Genomic DNA, 13,113 nt, shown 5'->3' with positions numbered 1-13,113 from the left:
GGAATGTTGTTTATCATTCATCAATGATATTTACCTCCCGTTTCTTGACAATGAAAGTTTGGATCGAGACCTTTCGAACACATTTTAGTAATTTTCTCCACTTGACCATTGTTAATATATTCAATAAGTCGCCGTAAATTTGTACGAGTATGTAAAGCTTTTAATTGTTTTTCATCCAAGTTTAGCATTTTATATACTCGTCTTTTGTACTTTAACTGAAAATAAAAATACGCTTTGTTACTTAAAGGTATCATTTCGGAAAAAAATGTATTTCAATTAATAATGAAAAGGTCCAAAAGGTTACAAATAAATCAAAACCGTAGTTTTTATAATATGCATAAAATGCAAATGCTGGGCAAAAGACAGAAATTATCAAAATTAGATTGAAGAGCATTGCTTTATTTTCATGTGCAGACTTTTTTAAATCGATTATACGTTATGGTTCACTTTTATTACTTCTATTCTTGAAGAATAGTTAATTGTTGGCTCTTTTTCAACGCTATGACTCCAATAAGTCAGTAATATTTGCAGTATATATCCACGTGATTATTAAGAAATTTTATTTTCCATAGAAAAGGTCGTTACTAAATGACTCAATTCTCCAATAAATGCCTTCGGAGGTTCGAATATTTTAATTTACTCTCACAAGAAATGTAAAGACTAAATATCTGCCCATTGAATTAATATTGTTCATTTTATTGTATTAAATTAAAACTGAGATATTTACCTCCAAATATCCAACTGGTCCATTGAACGGATAATCTCCAAGTCGACGTTCTTCGTCTAAAAATTTTCCAGCTTTTCCATTTATGGGTGGACAAAATAATCCATAATTGAAGCTTTCTTTCAGTTCCTAAAATAAAACAATAAATATAAAAAATAATGAAATTTTTTTTTCCAAATCGATGAATATTGAGTCATATTTTTCGTAATATAGAAAAACTATACGAATACTTTTTAATTGATCCGATGATGAACCAGAAAGCTTCTAATATGAATGATGATGAATTAATAATATGATGAAAATATTCTCTAATAAAAAAATCTATAAAAGACTTCGCCTAATAATTTAATTTTTTATAATTTACTCGTTTTGCTCACAAAGGAGTTCTCCTATAGTCGGCCTTGATGGATTGTACGAAAATGTAATTGAATGAATTGTACGAAAGGTTTCCAATTTTCCGGGCGGTTGCAATAAAAAATTGAATTTTTATGATTTTCCCGTATGTTTTAAGCAATTCCGCTTCGAGTTCAAGGTAAAAAACTTATATGGGTAAAAAACTTAAAATTTAAAACTAAAAATAGGAAAAAATGATGTCATTAGTATGGCTTAATTTATATCGTTATCGGTCAATGGACACACAATTATTGTTATTTTCACATACTCTTTAAATGTATTCCTTTCGAACTACTTCAAGCTGGATTATATCCACAAATTTTTTTTTGAACTAGGTTTAATTTGAAAAGGATGCATTTTAGAGGGAATGTTTCTTTGATCTCATAAAAACAACCATACCTTTTTTGAAGTTTTATTTGAAGTTACATACAGTTGATTTATTTAATAAAGCAATTGAGTGAAAAGGAAAAGCTGTTGGATTATTGGTCAAAATCTCGGCAAATTGATAAATTTTGATTTTTTTTAAAAAGGTATGGTTGTTTTTATGGGGTCAAAGAAATATTCCCTCTAAAATGCATCCTTTTCAACCTAGTAAACCTAGTTCCAAAAAAATTTGTGGATAAAATCCATCTCAAATAAAAAAATAACAAACATTGTGAAAAAATTTATATTCAATACGTAAGTATTTGACGAGTACACGGCGATAATCTAAAAATGATTGAAGCGCATGCAGTGAAGCTAATAAGCACATGAAAAATGTTGATGAATTTTTAATGCTTTTTGATGTATTATATCCATATTCTGTTTTCATAAAAATTAAATATTAAAATCAAATTAAAAGTTTGTCTTACAAAAAACCAACTTTGTTTCACAAAAGCTTTAAATATTTACAACTTTCGTTGTGTTATATTATTAACTGATAAATATGTCTGAAAATCTGCCCTGATCTCCTCTATATTTGTTTGTAGCTATTACCTATAAATTGCTCGATAAGACGTGAGGTCACTGATCGTGATATATTCAATTAATCATGATCCAATGACCCATCATCAATCTATAACAGTGTTTACATTTATGCACGTATTCTGCATTATATCATTTGTTCAATACATAAACGTTCTACCAATACAAACATCAACTGGATTCGTAAATAAATATTTTATGATATTTAATATAGTGCATTGCAGAGTAACGTACGCATAGCCATTATTATATGGACAAAATTTTTAATATAAAGTGTCTTCGAAGTTTTCGTAAATATTGGGTTAATAAATATAAGAATGGCTTAAGCATCAAGCCAGTCAGTTCATTAAATGTTATATTAGACGCTATGACTGAATATCATTCAGGCCGCTGTTTAGTGAAAAGGCTGGGCTGTTAACTGAACGGCTAATAAGTATAGTTGGCTGCGACATATTTAGAGTGGACCATTTTAATCTATTAAGGCTAATAATTCGTTTTGTATCTAACCAATTAAAAAATAACTTAAACAAATGTTGCAAAGGTTGTTGGGGGACATCATGTTCTGATATCAGATCGGACCTAGTTCTCCGAGTTACTTTAGTTTAGATCCTAAAAGTAAGAGATAGAATAATGAACATTTTTTCGAAAATCGTTAGTTTTCGGGAAAATATGTCATGATTGCATTTAATCGAAAGAAAACACATTAGCTACAGAAAAATACTTTAACCAAAATTTATCAAGGGCAATAGAGGACATTCGCTTGTGTCCGTAGCTTTGACCTGAAATTCTAGTTTTAAGGACATGAGGCCATTGATGGTTGACCTTGATCTTCAAATGATCTTGAAAATTTTATCTGGACTTAAATGTTATTTAAACAGACAAATGACCTTTATCAACCATAATAGATTAAAATCGATCACTATCTTATCTTATATATTTAAACGAGCAATTCTTGTATATATATATATATATCAACGATCTCGGAAATGGCTCCAACGATTTTCATGAAAATGAGTATGCCGAGGTTTTTTGGGGCGAAAAGTCGATCTAGATAGGTTTCATTTTAAAAAAATGTCGTTTTATCCGTCTTTTCATGAAAAACTGTAACCGGCAATGCAAATTATAACTCTTCCTGACATCTATTGGTGTATATCGTAGTTAATGAAATACAATGCAAATTATAACTCTTCCTGACATCTATTGCTGTATATCGTAGTTAATGAAATAAAATACAATACCGGGACATTCAAATTGGTATTTGTGTGGAGACATTTAAAACGGTCTTCTATTAGTGATAAAATTTGTGTCTTTTTAAGAATACCGAGCAAAGCTCGGTCATCCAGATATTGTATATAAAGTGTCTTCATTTTGATCATTGCATGCCTAGAGTGATCGCTTATTATGGTAAAAATTACTTTAACCGTAGAATTGTTTAAAAAAAATGTAAGAATGTAAATAAAATTAGCCACAGCAAAGAAATTTGTGTAGAGGAAACAATTATTTGGCTAAGAATAACCATTCCACAGAAAAATTTTAGCAATTTAGTAATGACATAATATTCTGACAAGCGCCGTAACCGATCGATTTTCTCACTTTTCGTTTTTTTGTTTAATATTCGTTGTTTAAAAAAGCATGAAGGTCCCAGGAAGTATGAAAGCTACACTTAGAACTAACTATAGCGGCATAATTTATACTACAGTCACACAATTTTTAGAATTCCAGGATTTTATATAAAAGCTTAATTTAAAAGGGATTTTTAGGAAAAAAACTATTCAGCAAGTAATAAATATGAAAATATGTTCAAATAAGAAGCGAAATTTTTATGAAAAAAGAAAGACACCGACTGCAAAAATAACAATAATTTTAACTACATTATATTATCGTTATCTTTTATTTTTTAGAACATATTAATATGTTTTGGAAAAGTTTTTCTTTTGAAGTCGGTTTTCTTTTTGTTAAAAGTTTTTTTTACATCGTGAACTAATTTGTCACTAAAAAAAGAATCATCGAAATCGGTTGGCGTGATATTGAATTATTCGTCCTCTTGTCGTGCATACTTAATGCAAATTTATGACTTAAATGGTTTTCATAATAAAAAATACATTCGAATTGATAACCTCCTATTTTTTTGTTTGAAGTCAGTTAAAAATTAACAAAAACACGTCTCCGTCCTTCATTAAAATACCAGTAAGTTATGAAACACCCTTTACGTCTCATAAAACATGTAAAATGTGAAATAAAAGAAAATTTTATCTCATATAAAAAACATAACTCTGATACCATGCACTGAAAGATGAAATTTTGAATTTTGTAAAATTTTTTTAATGAAATGTTAATTTATGAAACAATAAATGATTTAGCTGAAAAATGATGGCTTTGTTTTTGCGTTAAATATTAACTACCTACCCTGAACCAGGAGGCCACCTGCACGTGTAAGGAGAAAGCACCACGACGCAAATTAAAACAAAAAACAAACACAATATTACATTTGTAATTATAGTAATATAGCTAATTAGACATTAGTGGAAGTTTTTCTGTTTGTTTTGCTTAAAATTGTAATAAAAAGCATTGATTTTGTATTGTCGATTGTTGTTGTTGTGTGTTAAAAAAAATATTATAAGCATAAATAAATCAATTTTACATAAAGCTACACAGCAATAATTAAAAAAACAAACAAATAAAGCTTAGTGTAAAAATGAAAAAGTGAATACAATAACGCGTATAAAGAATACCAAAACAAATTTAAAAAAAGTAAAAAATACTTTTTTAAAGGAGAGTTTTTAATTAAAGAACTGGAAAAAAAATAAATTCGCACCAGGAGTCGAACTCGAACCTCTTGGATTCATGCCAAGCTCCTTAGGCAATTAGGTTCTACGAGCTCTAGACACTGAGTGTAATTTTTAAGGAATTCAAAAATAGAATATAAGAGTTAAAAATATTTCAAAATAGACTTTGGTCTTGATCTTCAGAGCCGTCTAAAACTTAGGTACTTCGAACTCATAGCTGTTAGGATATGCAACATTTCATTAGAAATGTTTTTAATAAAAAAATTACCAAAAAAACTACATACTGTATTTAGTTTCAAATGGCCTAAAGTATGCCTTGAAAAATTTTTATTTGAAGTTTACATTTTAACTTTTGAAATGTAAACCAATATATTAAATCAGTATCTTAATTGACATGATGAAGCAATTAAAATTGGTTTTTTTCTTTGTTTACAATAATTTTCTCTGTATACTTAATAACTCAATAACCGGGTTCTTTTTTCTGCAGTTTACTACAGAAATTTGTTTTCGAATATGAATTGCTATGCCCCGAATGTAAACCCAAGTTGGCGTAACGGAGAGCACGAGCTTAGGGTTGTTAATCATCGTAAGACAAACATAATATCATAATTGCCAATTTTTGAAATAACATAAGCTTTCGTAAAGTTATGATTTAAATTTAGTTAGTATCTGCGAAAAATTAGTTAGTATCTCGAAATGGTGAGCTTCAATATTCGGCACTAAATGTTTAAAACAAAATTTCACTTGAATAATTTTTTTTAAATATCCTTTTTAATCAATTTTGCTTGTACATAGGTACTATCATTTGAATATTCAATTCAAACTTTGAGCATAATCAATTAATCCGTATAATTCCACTAAATTGATGTTAAACATAATATAATCAATGGAGATTAGTTCATATGTATTATTTATTTGATTGAGTATTAAAATAACAATTAACAACCTTTATGCATCTTTCAATATTTGAAGAGGGTGAATTCAACTTTAAAAACAAAGACTACGTATTTATAGTCTTCACCTGCCTTGACCTCACTGATCCTATTCCCATAAACATCCATGGGCGCCGCCAAGATTACATTCAGGGATGCGCATCTGCATCTACACTATAGTGGGTCAAAACAATAGACTATTTTTTAAATTTCCGATACCGAAAAGTTGCTTGCTATCCCCCTTATCAAAGTTTTCTATTTTTGACACAGTCACATATGAAAAAATTGAAATCTTGCCATTAATTGAATGTACAGCAATCTTAACACATATATATTTTTGTAGGAAATTGAACGCTCTACAAAAGAGGCCTCTTACACTTTTTCCACTGATATAACCATTTAAAAGATATTGAAGAACAAAATTTGAGCAACTGAGTTTATTTGATGTTCTTATAACAAGTAAATATTTCTTGAATCAAAGTTTTAATTCAAGAAAATAGGTATTTTTCTGCATAAACATTTATTGAAACATGAAAATATTTACATGATATGGTATTTTAAGAAAATTTTTTTTGAAACTAATACATCCTTTTTTTTACTGTGTAGATTAAAAATAGAAGAGATACTTTAATGAATGGAAAATGTAGCTACATAATCTTTTTTTCTCCAAATTACCTATCTATTTTTTTTTTTGTTCGATTTATCTCATACGTAATATCATTCAATGCGTATATAAATTTATCTTGAACTTAATTTTTAATCCCATACATAAATAATTTAATTATTATTGATATTAGAAAAATAATAGAAATTCTATAAAAAGCACTTCATAAGTTCTTTATCATAATTAATAATTTATTAAAAAAATCACTTTTTAACAAAAAGCTACTTTTTTTTTTTTAAGTGTAGGGCTCTCATGTTATTTATATCAGTATCAGAGCAAAGCCTCTTATTACAAGTATATTCTGAGAACATGCCATATCTGAAAAGAATACTGCACCCAAGGTCAATTTTAATCCGTCAGCACTGGCGTTATGAGCATTTTGCTTACGCTCGATAAATTTAATCGTTAGTATAAGCCATATTCGACTGTTTTTTGCCTGAAATAATTCAAATTTAGTATTTAGTCCGAGTTTTTGCGAGATTTTCCATTAGAAAGGTTTTAATATGATTTCATTGACATTTTATCATTTTCGTATCGAATTCAGCGTGGTTAAATATTTAACTTATATTGTTGATAAGAGAATAAAAGTGTGAAGTTTCAAGAATTATTTAAATATAAAAAATTATTGTTAAGCAAAAATCCTTGAATAATAAGAGAAATTTTATTTAGAAAATAATGTACAAAAAATGCACAATCTAAATTCGCCTTAAACATTCCAAAAGGCTACAATTACAAATTTAAGCGATAAAATAGGTATTTTAATAGTTTAATTATATTTATATCAATTTCGCAGAATGAATTCCACTAGACATATTAATTATCTTTTTTAAAATAAATTTTGAAAAAAATTATGGCGCCTAGATAGTATGTACATATATGTATTAATAGACGAAGAAACGAAGCACAAAAAATGATCAAAGTTCGAAAAATTTGAGCAGTAAGTCGGATTTAAATGCGGTTTTCGGCATTCGAATCGTTAGAACGTCAGGAAATTTTGTGACCTAGTCTGATTTATAAGAAATTAAAAATATGAAATTAGCATAAATAATAAGCATTTTAAATTGACCGTTAATATTAAATTCACAATTCGGTTAATAGTGATGAAAATGATTTCAATCTTATTACACGGGGGTTTTTGGGAACGCTGAACACGAATATCGGGTCTCAAAGGTACCTGGTATAACGGTATCCTCGTCACATCTTGGAGTTTTCGAGAAATTCGTCATATAATCAGTCCAAACTCATTACTCGGGGGATGGCTGAACAAGAATATTGCGACGGGCTTGGTCTCGGAAGTACCTGGTGCAACGATATCCACATCGCCTCATATATTCTACATATAATCATATAATGGATCAGGTGCCTCTGAGACCAATTTTGTCACGATAGTCGTATTCAGCGACCCCAAAAATCTCCGTGAAACGAGTTTGAACTGATTAAACTCATCATCAATGATGAAAATAAGGTAGAAATAATTTCATCCACAAGTCTAAACTTGCCTTGGCGCTTGTACTACCTTAATAGTGTAATTGCATTGGTGCAACAACGAAGATTAAATAATAGATTTTGTTTGAGGCCAGATATGCTTCGATATTAATCATTAAATTAAATCCATTAATCATTTCATTATTCAATTATTACGTATGAAAATGACAATTTTATTATTTTTTATGTATGAATTATTAATAATAGAACGTAAATTCCAATATTGAATGAATTTTTGTCGACCAACCATTGATGATATTATACTACTACTATTAAGTGGGCGGGCTAAGCAAGAGGCTGGCTAGCGGGTGGTATAATCGGACTTAGCGGGCGAGCTAAGCATAGTATAGCTATTAATGAATTGAATTTGCAGGTTAATTAAGATTAATAATCGCTAATAAAAAGTTAAAATCAAATAAATTGATTCACCGGTTCATCTATAGTTGTTAATAAACATGGGTTTCAAAATTTTCGCTTATATTTTTACACATGTATAAAATAGAAATTATAAAGTTGTTTTTTATAAAAATATGGCCAAAGGAATTAGTCTTATAAATCCAAACGGATTCAATGGCGGTACTGTGTTCACTTACAAATAATTATATTTATAAAAATAATACAAAGTTAATATTAATTCAAATAAAAATTTAGCATTATAATTAAAATTATTTGCATGCATGTTAAGAATAAATATATAATTAATTAGTTAATTAATTATGTACCTATATTAATTAATATAGAATGATAATTAAATCGAATAATACCTTTGGTAATGCAGCCAAACATTGCTGTTTGACATCCCAAACAAGTTGATCCTTTGGGAACTGTAAACATTTTTGAACATTCAGCTCTGGTACATGTATTCGTACTAATAGATATCCCTCTTCAGGTGCTCTACTAGATAAATCACCAATGTCTGCATCATCCATCGTTGTTAATGGAATGGAGATGGACCTGCAGCTGGATGCTCTTACAATGTTGATTGTTGTGTTTGCAGTGTTGTACACTACATGTGATCCATCATAACAATTCACATCTGTAACAAACCAAACAGGAAATTAATTAATTTTATTAATAAAAACAATTGACATAACTTAAATGTATATAAATTGTTATACATTGTTTTTACAGGGGACGCTTTCAATAATATGGTGTGTTGCCTCAGCTTGTGTTGTTCTACAGATAACATTTTCTGATTTTAGTACCTTACAACCAGGACCCGATCTAGCTATTAAGCTGCTTCGGGCAAAAATAATATTAGCAGCCCTTTACACTCATACCATATACAGGGTGTATTTTTTAAGTTTACATATGCTTGAAACTCGATAAATAAATTTATTCGAAGACAATGCTTCAAACAAAAATGTTAGTATCAAAGACACACATGTTATACTGGCATCGAATTCGAGCTAAGTTAATGTTTCCACGCGCGCCGAAATCGACGCATTGTTATTTTGAACAAGACCATTCTTGTTATGTTTTTTTGAACAACTTCTTACAAAAAAAACTCGGTAATTTTGTTTAAAACCTGTCCGAAACAATGATTTTTCTATCTAAGATTCGATTCAAATAGCTCCTGGCTCCCTGATAGAAAAATACTTTACCTACTGGCAGGGCATAGTTTTAAAGAATACATGTACATACAAAGTTTTGAATGTGATGTAATCAAGCTTTTTAAACGTGAGCCTGTGGTCTATAAGGAGAACTTCCAGCTACTGACAGGACATAGTTTTAAAGAATACATGTACAAAGTTTTGAATGTAATGTAATCAAGCTTTTTAAACGTGAACTTGTGGTCTATATGGAGAACTCCCAGCTGATAAAAATTATTGTGAAAAGTTTTAGAAAATTACTTTCAATTTCTGTGAATTGAAATAAAATTGAATTAACAATTGTGGTGTACATTCTTCGTAATGGCATTTTAATAAAAATGTGATATACCCGGTGTTCCATTTTAGTACCTAACATTTCAGAAATTATAACAAAATCTGTATTTGATTATAGTGGCCATTCAGCCAAATTAACTTGGTTTTTCTGTAACAAATTTCATTATTTTAATGGCATAATCCCATCTTGCGAACTTTTTATACTCCACTACTTAATTTAGGAATATTTCATTATTTTAATTTAGAAATAACCTTCAAGATTAATATCAAGGGAAAATCTAAGTTCCATTTTAAATAACTTTGTATGCTCAGCATTTTTATTTTTTATATTTGTTTGAAAAATACCTACCAAATCCTCTACCTATATTTACAAATATTTAAACTTGATGTTGACATTTAAAACGAGACACCGTGTCTATATGTTTCGTAATAATAAATTTCCATTAAATTAAATCAAAATTTGATAGAATAATGCGAAGGTTAAGGTCATTTGATTACATGCTTATATTTGATTTTATATTCAAATTTAGTATTTCTTCTGACTGAAGTATTCTTCACTAAATTGAATAGAAAATTTCAATTGATGATTTATAAGAAATATATAAATTATATTGGGCGAAATAATAAAAATTCTACCATCCATTAGGCATTAACAAAAATTTTAAAAATTTTGGTATGAGATATTCCTTCTTATGTTTATATTTATTTAAAATAATAAGAAACAATTTAGGTAACATCTATAAATTGGATTGAATTTTTTGGAATAAATGTATGAGTTCTACCATACCTAAAATAGTTCCAGTTAACTCTTTTCGATTGAAATCATTCAGTTTTCTTTAAAATTTTTTTTTTTAACGATACAAGAAAATTTAATAAGTAACATACATTAAGAATAACGTTTTAATGATCTGACGAAAGTGAGAAAATTGAAATTCATCAGGTGAAGTTTTGAGTTATTAAATTTGAAAATTTGAACAGTAAGTCAAATTTGAAAGCAGTTTTCGGCATTCGATTCGTTAGACTAAATTCACAATTCGGTTAATAGTGACGAAAATGATTCCAAACTTGTTACTTGAAGGTTTCACGTAAGAATTGATCTCCGAGCCACCTGGTGCCCAGAGTAAACGGTTTCCCGATTTTTAATTTAACTCTTTTCGATTGAAATCATTCAGTTTTCTTTAAAATTTTTTTTTTTAACGATACAAGAAAATTTAATAAGTAACATACATTAAGAATAACGTTTTAATGATCTGACGAAAGTGAGAAAATTGAAATTCATCAGGTGAAGTTTTGAGTTATTAAATTTGAAAATTTGAACAGTAAGTCAAATTTGAAAGCAGTTTTCGGCATTCGATTCGTTAGACTAAATTCACAATTCGGTTAATAGTGACGAAAATGATTCCAAACTTGTTACTTGAAGGTTTCACGTAAGAATTGATCTCCGAGCCACCTGGTGCCCAGAGTAAACGGTTTCCCGATTTTTGGAAATTCGTTATATAATTTCGCGACAGAATTGATCTCCGAGGTACCTGTTGCCAAGGATACCTTAGGTTCCCCGGGGTGTGTGTGTGTATGTTCGTTCGGATTTTTTCGCCTCGATTATCTCGCGAACCAATTATGACAGCAACACGTGACTGGGCTTATTCGACGCGTAATTGCTTATTTAAGAACTTAAACAGCAGAATTGGTTAAGCCGTTTTTTAATGGTAATAAAAAAACTAGAAAATACTCGATAAACAGAATCTTTCAGACAAACAGAATCTGAAAAATGGATGAAACTCAACATTTAGCTATGGAGATAATGATCGTTCCAGCATAAGCTGAAAAACATGTTTGAAGCATAATCTATGAAAGTTAACAAGACCTTTTTTTAACTTCCCAGAGGAAGTTAATGTAATGGGGCCGATGTAAATTGGGAATTTTTCTTTTAATAATCACTACACTTTCCCTAAATTATGAAGATAGATGTATGTGTGTGGTAAAGTAAAAAATTTACTAATTTATTGAGTAATGTATATTAAAACAAAACAAGACAATGAGAAAATTATTGTTTGAAGTGGAACAATATGAATCTATTGAACAAAATAGGCGGAGATCGATGAGAGATATATTTTAGTTCAATACAACACACAAATAATAAAATTAATAACATTGTTTGGCTCCATTATACAAAGCTTTGAAAGTTTTGTTCATTTTTATTCTGGTATAGGAAAAACACATATAAAAAAGCTTTACTAGTTCTCTAGTATAACTCGTATATATACAAGATTTCTTCTTGCTTGTTGAAATGTTAAATATTGTGGCGTTACCATGGGTACGAAGTGTAATACTGAGATGAGGGCGTCGCGGCGGCATCAATTTTAACAACAGAATTTGTATGTATGTGTGCATCGATCGTTTTATTCGTGTGCACCAGTGGCGGACGAATGCCGCAGACAATACTGTCGAATAACAATATACATAACCCTCCATTACGCCAATATTGTGTACCAAAGATTGACTTGTGTATAGAGATAGGTTTAAAAAAGTGTTTCAATATGTAAGTAGGGTATTATTTATATTCTAATAAAATTAACAGATCACTTCAATTTTATTCAGTTTTACGTAAATTTTCTGATTTGAAAATGAACTTTAAATTAAAAACTGGAAAGAAAAAAACAAGTCTAGTAGCCTACATAGCGACTTTGAGCCAGTCTAAGATTTAATGGATCCCGACTGTTAAAGTCGCTATGCAGACAACTGGACTTGTTTGTTTTTCTTTTCAATTCTTAATTCAAGTTCATTTTTTATGTAATTTGGTTCACCTTTCACTCAGTCGGGTTTTTTTGATTTTTTTAATTTATTTTATATTTTACACTTTTAGTTAGGATTTTTAAATACCGACTCAACGATTACCCAACCTAACATCATAATTCGTCGACTTACATTTTTTTCTTTTTCGCAATATGTCATCTGATTGTCGCCATATTGAATTTTCATTAATGCCATTTGCAAGGTTAAGATAAATTGATTGATGTAGGAATCATCAAAGTCGGTCCACGCGTTTGGTCTCTAGGGTGCCATATACAGGCTGATAAATACATAACCATTCCTTTGCATCGCGCAGTCGTGAAAAAAGGATTTTCATCTTGATTTAAATGTCTGGCTTTTACTTGCTAGGAAAAATATCGAAATCATTTTGAACATATGGTGTTGTAGCAATAGTTTTAGGATCTCTAAATGAAGTAAGTATGCTCTTTGTTAAGATTAAGAGATTCACGATCAGATAATTTTACTAGCG

The 13,113-nt window shown here is 29.3% G+C and overlaps 1 protein-coding gene across 7 annotated transcripts in view; it reads right to left on the bottom strand.

Annotated features, from left to right (window-relative positions):
* The window catches only part of LOC123291706 (SH3 and multiple ankyrin repeat domains protein 3), a 99,587-nt gene that overhangs the window by 12,790 nt on the left and 73,684 nt on the right, over window positions 1–13,113 (bottom strand). For 4 of the 7 annotated variants that reach the window (XM_044872095.1, XM_044872092.1, XM_044872094.1 and 1 more), the window contains 4 exons: window positions 8,712–8,983; window positions 4,487–4,504; window positions 728–853; window positions 35–215 (listed from right to left, as the gene is read on the bottom strand). In XM_044872095.1, the coding sequence (XP_044728030.1) occupies window positions 35–215; window positions 728–853; window positions 4,487–4,504; window positions 8,712–8,876 (490 nt within the window). In that variant the 5' untranslated portion in view covers window positions 8,877–8,983. The remainder of the gene's footprint in view (window positions 1–34; window positions 216–727; window positions 854–4,486; window positions 4,505–8,711; window positions 8,984–13,113) is intronic. The other 3 variants (XM_044872093.1, XM_044872098.1, XM_044872097.1) reach the window with 1 other exon arrangement.

Source organism: Chrysoperla carnea, chromosome 2, assembly GCF_905475395.1.
Source record: "Chrysoperla carnea chromosome 2, inChrCarn1.1, whole genome shotgun sequence".
In the NCBI taxonomy this organism is placed as follows: Eukaryota; Metazoa; Arthropoda; class Insecta; order Neuroptera; family Chrysopidae; genus Chrysoperla; species Chrysoperla carnea.
This window is presented reverse-complemented; position numbering and strand designations above follow the sequence as displayed.